At 42.5% G+C, this 9,564-nt stretch overlaps 1 protein-coding gene across 3 annotated transcripts in view; it reads left to right on the forward strand.

Annotated features, from left to right (window-relative positions):
* Positions 1-9,564, forward strand: part of morc2 (MORC family CW-type zinc finger 2) — a 28,326-nt gene that overhangs the window by 8,121 nt on the left and 10,641 nt on the right. For 2 of the 3 annotated variants that reach the window (XM_070437120.1, XM_070437121.1), the window contains exons 11-16: positions 2,902-2,981; positions 3,096-3,178; positions 3,271-3,356; positions 3,443-3,583; positions 3,693-3,847; positions 7,927-8,055. In XM_070437120.1, the coding sequence (XP_070293221.1) occupies positions 2,902-2,981; positions 3,096-3,178; positions 3,271-3,356; positions 3,443-3,583; positions 3,693-3,847; positions 7,927-8,055 (674 nt within the window). Of the gene's footprint in view, positions 1-1,976; positions 2,057-2,901; positions 2,982-3,095; positions 3,179-3,270; positions 3,357-3,442; positions 3,584-3,692; positions 3,848-7,926; positions 8,056-9,564 lie in introns of all 3 variants that reach the window. The other variant, XM_070437122.1, reaches the window with a different exon arrangement.

Consider the following 9,564-nt stretch of genomic DNA (forward strand, 5'->3'; position numbering starts at 1 on the left):
CACACACACACACACACACACACACACACATACACATTCAAGGGTTTTTCTTTATTTTCTACATTTTCTACAATGTATAATAATAGTGAAGACATCAAAACTATGAAATAACACATATGGAATCATGTCATAACCAAAAAAGTGTTTAACAAATCCCAAAATATTTTTTAGATTTTAGATTCTTCAAAGTAGCCACCCTTTGCCTTGATGACAGCTTTGCACACTTTTGYCATTCTCTCAACCAGCTTTATGAGGTAGTCACCTGGAATGCATTTCAATTAACAGGTGTGCCTTGTTAAAAGTTAATTTGTGGAATTTATTTTCTTCTTAATTCATTTGAGCCAATCAGTTGTGTTGTGACAAGGTAGGGGTGGAATACGAAAGATAGCCCTATTTGGTAAAAGACCAAGTCCATATTATCACAAGAACAGCGCAAATAAGCAAAGAGAAACGACAGTCCGTTGTTACTTGAAGACATGGTCAGTCAATACGGAAAATTTCAAGAACTTTGAAAGTTTCTTCAAGTGCAGTCTCAAAAACCATCAAGCGCCAAAATGAAACTGGCTCTCATGAGGACCGCCACAGGAATGAAAAAGCCAAAGTTACCTCTGCTGCAGAGGATAAGTTCATTAGAGTTACCAGTCTCAGAAATTGCAGCCCAAATAAATGCTTCACAGAGATCTCAAAATCAACTGTTCAGAGGAGACTGTGTGAATCAGGCCTTCGTGGAGTGAATTGCTGCAAAGAAACCACAACTAAAGGACACCAATAATAATAAGAGACTTGCTTGGGCCAAGAAACACGAGCAATGGACAATAGACCGGTGGAAATTTGTCATTTGGTCTGGAGTCCAAATTGGAGATTTTTGGTTCCAACCGCTGTGTCTTTGTGAAATGCGGTGTTGGTGAACGGATGATCTCCGCATGTGTATTTCCCACCTTAAAGCATGGAGGAGGAGGTGTTAAGGTGTGGGGGTGCTTTGCTGATGACACTGTCTGTGATTTATTTAGAATTCAAGGCACACTTAACCAGCATGGCTACCACAGCATTCTGCAGCGATACACCATCTGGTTTGGGCTTAGTGGGACTATCATTTCTTTTTCAACAGGACAATGACCCAACACACCTCCAGGCTGTGTAAGGGCTATTTGACCAAGAAGGAGAGTGATGGAGTGCTGCATCAGATAACCTGGCCTTCACAAACCCCTGACCTCAACCAATCGAGGACAACCGTCTTCCTCGGTTGCAACACTCTACCGAGTTCCAAACTTCTTCTGGAAGGAACGTCAGCACAAGAACTGTTCGTTGAGAACTTAATAAAATGTGTTTCCATTCCCGAGCAGCCACACACAAGCCTAAGATGACCATGCGCAATGCCAAGCGTCAGCTGGAGTGGTGTAAAGCTCTCCACCATTGGACTCTGGAGCAGTGGAAACATGTTCTCTGGAGTGATGAATCACGCTTCACCATCTGGCAGTCTGACGGACTAATCTGGGTTTGGGGATGCCAGGAGAACGCTACTTACCCGAAATGCATAGTGCCAACTGTAAAGTTTGGTGGAGGAGGAATAATGATTTGGGGATGTTTTTCATGGTTCAGGCTAGGCCCCTTAGTTCTAGTGAAGGGAAATCTTAACGCTACAGCATACAATTACATTCTAGACGGTTCTGTACTTCCAACTTTGTGGCAACAGTTTGGGGAAGGCCCTTCGATCGTTGTGGCAGAACTTGACTGGCCTGCACAGAGCCCTAAATCAACCCCATCGAACACCTTTGAGATTCATTTTGGACACTGACTGCGAGCCAGGCCTAATCATCTAACATTAGTGCCCGACCTCACTAATGCTCTTGTGGCTGAATGGAAGCAATTCCCCGCAACAATGTTCCACCATCTAGTGTTCATGCCCTTGATTTTGGAATGAGATGTTCGACGAGAGATGTTGTCTATTCAGCTAAGTGTGGGTCTTTCTGTCTCAGGGTGTATAAATACACATCGACTCGATTCAAAACCCGCGCTGAGCAGGAAGTTAAAAAGGCTGATCACCTTGCTAAGTTAGGTGAGTTTCCCATATTCACGCATGTGCGCACACACATACACACACAGATCACCTGGCCAAGATAAGCAAGGTACACACACACACACACACACACACACACACACACACACACACACACACACACAGAGAACCAGGTCTGCCTTTAGAACCTACTACCCCCACTGACTGTGTGTGTGTTTTCCAGCTGAAGAGAAGGCTCGGGAGGCGGAGAGCAAAAGTCTGTCTCTGGAGACCAAACTGGGAGACGACATGTCTAGAGAATCACGGGTAAGAACCAACATACGCACACCACTCTGCAAGATAAACAATATCTTGACCCAATAGTCTGACTCCTCTCCTCCCTTATTCAAATCACCCTCTTTCTGTCTCTGTCTCCTCCAGGTCATATTGCGTAAAGCCCAGGAGGGTGCCATGATGCTTCGCCGGGAGGCAGAAGTGAAGAAGAAGATTCAGGAGTCCAAACAGAAGTCAGTCAAAATATTAAACTTTACAAACAAACTTTATAAACAAACTAAAGTTAAGGCAAACTATAGAACTATAACACTTCTCTCTCTCCCTCCCCCAGAGCGTTGAAGGACCCAAAGGAGCTGAGTTTTATCTTTGGGGTGAACATTGAGCAGAGAGACCTGGACGGGATGTTTGTGTATAACTGCTCTCGCCTCATCAAGATGTACGAAAAGACTGGACCTCAGCTGGAGGGAGGAATGTGAGTAACACACACTCCTTTCTTATTGACTATCGTCTGTGACCAGTGTGATGACCAGAAATGCTTTCTAATGGTGTGTGTGTGTGTGTGTGTGNGTCCTGTTTGTGTCCATTCAGCTAAGTCTGTGTCTGTCTCTCAGGGTATATAAATACACATCGACTCGATTCAAAACCCGTGCTGAGCAGGAAGTAAAAAAGGCTGATCACCTCGCTAAAATAGGTGAGTTGCCCACACACACACATCACCTGGCCAAGATGGGTAAGACACACACACACACACACAGAACCAGTTCTGCCTTTAGAACCCACTCCCCTCTCTGTGTGTGTGTTCCAGCGGAGGAGAAGGCTCGTGAGGCGGAGAGCAAAAGTCTGTCTCTGGAGGCCAAACTGGGAGACGACCTGTCCAAAGAGTCACGGGTAAGAACCAACACACACGGCAAGATTAGCAATATCTTGACCCAATGGTCTGACTCCTCTCCTCCCTTATTCAAATCCTCTCTCTGCTCCAGGTCATGTTGCGTAAGGCTCAGGAGGGGGCCATGATGCTTCGACGGGAGGCCGAAGTGAAAAAGATGATTCAGGAGTCCAAACAGAAGTCAGTCAAAATAAAAATGTTAKCTTTACAAACAAATGAAAGTCAAACCAAACAATAAAACGTTAACACTGCTCTCCTTCCCCCAGAGCATTGAAGGAGCCTAAGGAACTGAGTTTTATCTTCGGGGTGAACATTGAGCAGAGAGACCTGGATGGGATGTTTGTGTATAACTGCTCTCGCCTCATCAAGATGTACGAAAAGACTGGACCTCAGCTGGAGGGAGGAATGTGAGTACCACACACACATACACTCCCTTCGATTGTCCTCTTATTGGCTAGTCGGTGACCAGTGAGACGACCAGAAATGCTTTCTAATGAAGTGTGTGTGTGTGTGCAGGGCGTGTGGGGGTGTTGTGGGGGTAGTAGATGTCCCATACCTGGTTCTGGAGCCCACTCACAACAAGCAGGACTTTGCGGACGCTAAAGAATACAGACACCTTCTGAGAGCCATGGGAGAACACCTAGCCCAGTACTGGAAGGACAGCAACATAGGTAACACACTGAACGTACACAGTGCCTTCAGAAAGTATTCATACTTCTTATTCCCCTTTTTATTGTGTTACAGCCTGAATTTTCAAAAAAAATTCTCTCACCCGTCTACACACAATACCCCATAATGACAAAGTGAAAACATGTTTTTAGACATTTTTGCAAATGTATTGAAAATTAAATACAGAAATCTAATTTACATAAGTATTCACACACCTGAGTCAATGCATGTTAGAATCACCTTTGGCAGCGATTACAACTGTATCTTTCTGGGTAAGTCTCTTAAGAGTTTTGCACACCTGGATTGTTCAATATTTGCACATTATTATTTTAAAATGTTCAAGTCTTTTCATAGATTTTCAAGCCAACTGTAATGAGGACACTCAGGAAGATTCAATGTCGTCTTATATTCAGAACAAAAAGTGAATTGCTTTGCCACATTTTTTGCAATATTACTTTAGTACCTTGTTACAAACAGGATGCATGTTTTAGAATATTTTATTCTGTACAGGCTTCCTTCTTTTCACTGTCAATTTAGGTTAGTATTGTGGAGTAACTTCAATGTTGTTGATCCATCCTCAGTTTTCTCCTATCACAGCCTTTCGTCTCTGTAACTGTTTTAAGTCAACTTTGAATTGGCATCATCTCCAGCAACAGAGTTAGGAAGGACGCTTATATCTTTGTAGTAACTGGGTGTATTGATACACCATTCAAAGTGTAATTAATAACTTCACTATGCTCAAAGGAATATTCAATGTCTATTTTCTTTGGGGATTTTTACCCATCTACCAATAGGTGCCCTACTTTGCAAGGCATTGGAAAACCTCCTTGGTCTTTGTGGTTAAATCTGTGTTTGAAATTCACTGCTCGACTGAGGGCCCTTACAATTATCTGTATGTGTGGGGTACAGAGATGAGGTAGTCATTKAAAAATAATGTTGAACACAGTGAGTCCCTGCAACTTCTGTGACTTGTTAAGCACATTTTTACTCCTGAACTTATTTGGGCTTGCCTTAACAAAGGGGTTGAAGTCATTTCAGCTTTTCATTTTTTATTAATTTGTAAAAAAAGAATTCCACTTTGACATTATGGGGTACTGTGTGTAGGCCAGTGGGGGAAAAATCTAAATGTAATACATTTTAAATTCAGGCTGTAACAACAAAATGTGGGAAAAGTTGAGGACTGTGAATACTTTCTGAAGGCACTGTACATAACCATAATAGTGGTTAATCAGAGATGAATTAGGCTTCAGGGTAACAATTCATTACAGTAATTCTAGCATTAGAACGTTGACATTCTCGGCTTTTCAATAGTATACAACTGACATTGTAAGTTAACTGCTTGATATTGTTTTCAAAGCGTTCATAAATGAGTGCAGTCAAAACAGTTCACCCCTACTTAAGTGTAGCCTACCATGCCCCTCTCCCTATGTCTAGGATGCAACATTAGAGGGACAGTGGAGAATGCAGGCAGATTGTTTGGTAGGCTAAATAAACAGATCGTAGAAATACAATGTAACTATTTAATCAGGTGAATAGCTCTAGTTAGAGACACAATACTGTTCATGAGCATAGTTGGGTCATTCTATAAATTAAGGGGCCCATGTGTGACATCCGGGTCAAAATTTCAAAATGATTAAATAAAAATGTAATATAATACAATGGGTTCTGACAATAATAATAATAACCAATAATGAAATCATTATTCTTAAACTCTTCAGGCAAGTGTGTGTGAACTAGACATCACATTCTTGCTTCATCTGTCCTTGTTTCCTCCACTCCTTGCCTCTCCTTGAAAGGGGGGGAGAGGAGGGAAGAACCTTCCCTCTCTCCCAATGTGCTTTGAGAGGGAGACGAGGAATGGAGGGAACAAGGGAAGAATCTTAATTGCATTTCCGTCATTCCTCACTTCCTTTCTTCTTGCCTCCTTCTCAAAACCCATTGGATAAGAAGGTGAAAGTGTAGGGACTTCTGACCTTTATCATTCAATGGGTTTTGATGAGGAGAGAGGATGCAATGAATCAAGGAAATGCAATTGAGATTCTCCTAAGGACAGAGGAAGCAAGTATTTGACTGCTATTAAGTATTTTTGACAGTACCAGACTGACTGACTGAGCTACAATAATACCAATAGCCTGTCCAGAAACAACCCCTAGCCCCTACTGCCCAGAGTCTAGACACTTGTGGAGATCTGAGAGGGATTGATGGGTGGTGACATGTGAGAGCACAACCTTACCCTCTGATAGGCTTGGTTGAATTTTGGCGGTATTGCTTGCACCTGTCCAATTCTCTCAGATTTCCACAGTGTCTAGGGGTTGTGTCTGGACAGGACCCTACAACCCTCCAGGTGTGGGGTGGACCTACAGCACTACACTTGAGGCATTGGTTGGATGTTTCATTCCATTGCTATATACACACAGATTTGCACAGGTGTAAGCTGGACACACCTACGACACCCTACCAGGCTGATCAGACAGGTCTGGGTAGCTGGAGACCTGCTGGAAACACTGAAAGGATATATTTACATATCTACTATTCACAACCTTGCTTCATTCCAGCTAGTTAGATGTGCAACCACTGACTAACTATAGCTAGGGCATATCTCTAGCAATGGATACTGTTGTTTTGGCAGTATAGCACCATTTAATAAGATTACCCATGGTAGCTAGGTTATATCAGTCAGCTAACCATTTACAGTAACAGCAGTTTAGTAATAAGTCAATACACACAGTCTTATGGAGAAATCTTACCTTATATTGGCACTGTGGAATGGTATGGGAAGCTATTAATGAATAGATAATAGATGTGTAGAAGGGTGACCTGATTTGAAAGGACAGGAAGTGTTGGCTGTGCACTTGACCAGGCATTCTACATTTAACCCCTACCCACATTTGAACATCGAAATAAAACATAGTGTTTTTTTGGTTTTATATGCAAAAACAAATAAACAGGCTGTTTACACATTCCCGTTTTCTCTGTTTTAACTTGGAAAGCAAACGATCAAAACGTACACGGACCATAATCTTACCTCAGAAATCTTGATTTAATATTTAGGCTTATTATCTTGATCGCTGTAACAGACACCAAAATGTTCTGTCAATTCTCCAGTTCCTCCTCACTTCGGCTGTTGTTAAATGGCGTGCAGTATCACACAAGCTCTTTATCACTTAACAGTCATTCAGAAAATCCTTTCCTGAATCAGCTGATGTTGCTCAATAATGTCCCCACGTGACTAAACAGCTAGACATCAAGGGTGCATCAAACAACTATTATGCGTAATTATTTTAGAACCCTGTTAATGATGTATCGATTTTTGTTTTATTAATTATTAAAGTTAGTCTTTCTGTTTTAAAGTATTGGATTTTGCAATCACATACATTATTTTGGATATGTGTTCCCATGAAAACTGTTTTCACACTGTAACATAGGGAGATACGGAATGTTAGGAGGTTACAGTACACTTCCGAGATCTCCATACAAAAAAAAGAGTCCGACAACAATATCCAGGAATTTCACAGGATCAAGGTCAATGTGTAATTCAATTGTTAAATGCTTAGTATATGTTATAACAACAAACCGTATCATAAATGTAAAGAAAGAAAGATAGTGTTTTATGCCACAATTTTTGTATGACAAAGGGTTTAAACATAGGTTTTGATTCAACTAATTAAATATATTGAATGTATCGGTGTTTCTCCGCTATTTCTTAACGGGGGGACAAATTGCAAATGATTATTCATGACTTTGTAACAGCTCCAAACAGTTGTCCACTACAAGAAATGCTCACTGGTACCCTAGTTTATAGAAAGACCCACTGGTACCCTAGTTTATAGAAAGACCCACTGGTACCCTAGTCTATAGAAAGACCCACTGGTACCCTAGTTTATAGAAAGACCCACTGGTGCCCTAGTTTATAGAAAGACCCACTGGTGCCCTAGTTTATAGAAAGACCCACTGGTACCCTAGTTTATAGAAAGACCCACTGGTACCCTAGTTTATAGAAAGACCCAGTTATGCAGTTGTATCGTTTCTGCGACATCCCTAGTCCAAATGACTGGAATGTTTCTGCTTTTCCCTCTTTTAGCTCAGAAGGGCATAGTGAAGTTCTGGGATGAGTTTGGGTACCTGTCTGCCAGCTGGTCCTCGCTCCCCTCGCCAGAGCAGAGGTACAAGAGACGCCGCGCCATGGAGATACCCCTCACCATACAATGTGGTGAGTTGTACACTCAGAGACACTGCTCACTCTTAACATGTTGAGTCACACACACACACATGAACAAACGCAAACAAACGAGCTCTGACGTTATTCTCTCTCCCTCTCTATCTGTAGATAAGTGTCTGAAGTGGAGGACTTTGATGTTATTCTCTCTCCCTCTCAGTACAAGCTGGTGACGTATATTCGTGCTGACTTGTGTATAGGGTACCTTGGGAGCGAACTCTCATTTATGGGTCTCATCTGCTGCACATCCAGAGGTAACTTACTTCACATCTGCTGCTGATCTGCCATGGTGCTGCGTTTTCTGCAGCCAGCTCTAGTTTCTCCTGCTGCTGTTTAAATCTTCTCTGTCAGTTCTATTCTGTTTTGTCCTCGGCCCCGTCTGCCGCCTGTCCTTCTCAGAAACCCCACACGCAAGTTCTGTTTTTAGCTCACGTGCCGCCCAGCACACCTACAGACACACACACTACACAACAAGACATAATGGTGACATATATTCTGAGTGTCCCTGCAGGTGTGCTGGTGAAAATGTGCTCGGCGGTTGGCTGTGACGGTATGTTACCCCTGCTCACTTGGACGTTTGGCTTGCACTACTGCGGGGTCAATCCTTTTCTACTTCAGTCTCATCACATGCCGAAGCTGTTATGAGAACCAACGGAAGGCAGACCATCCGCGCACACACCTGGGTCCTTTTCAGACGTCTTATTTTAGCCATGGCTGCCTAACAATCTACCCTAGGTGTGTGTGTTCGTGTGGTGTAATGCTGTGTTTCAGTCCACCGCATCCATCTGGGAATGCAAGGTCCTCCACTTCAGACACTTACTACAGATAGAGGGAGAGAGAATAACATCAAAGTCCTCCACTTCAGACACTTATTCTAGCAGATAGGAGGAGAGAGAATAACATCAGAAGTCCTGCACTTCAGACACTTATCTACAGATAGAAGGAGAGAATACATCAAAGTCCTCCACTTCAGACACTTATCTACAGATAGAGGAGAGCAGAATAACATCAAAATCCTCCACTTCAGACACTTATCTACAGATAGAGAGGGAGAGAGAATAACATCAAAGTCCTCCACTTCAGACACTTATCTACAGAAGAGAGGAGAGAAATAACATCAAAAGTCCTCCACTTCAGACACTTATCTACAGATAGAGGGAGAGAGAATAACATCAAAGTCCTCCACTCAGACACTTATCTACAGACGTACGAGAGCCGCAGAGGAGAAATAACATCAAAGTTCCTCCACTTCAGACACTTATACTCAGATAGATGAGGGAGAGGCAGAATAACATACAAAGTCCTCCACTTCAGACATTTATCTACAGCATAGAGGATGAGAGAATAACATCAAAGTTCCTCCACTTCAGACACTTAATCTACAGAATAGAGGAAGAGAATAACATCAAAAGCCTCCACTTCGACACTTATCTACAGCATAGAAGGGAGAGCAGAATAACATCAAAGTCCTCCACTCAGCACCTTATCTACAGATAGAACGGC

This window comes from Salvelinus sp. IW2-2015, linkage group LG33 (assembly GCF_002910315.2).
Source record: "Salvelinus sp. IW2-2015 linkage group LG33, ASM291031v2, whole genome shotgun sequence".
Lineage (NCBI taxonomy): Eukaryota > Metazoa > Chordata > Actinopteri > Salmoniformes > Salmonidae > Salvelinus > Salvelinus sp. IW2-2015.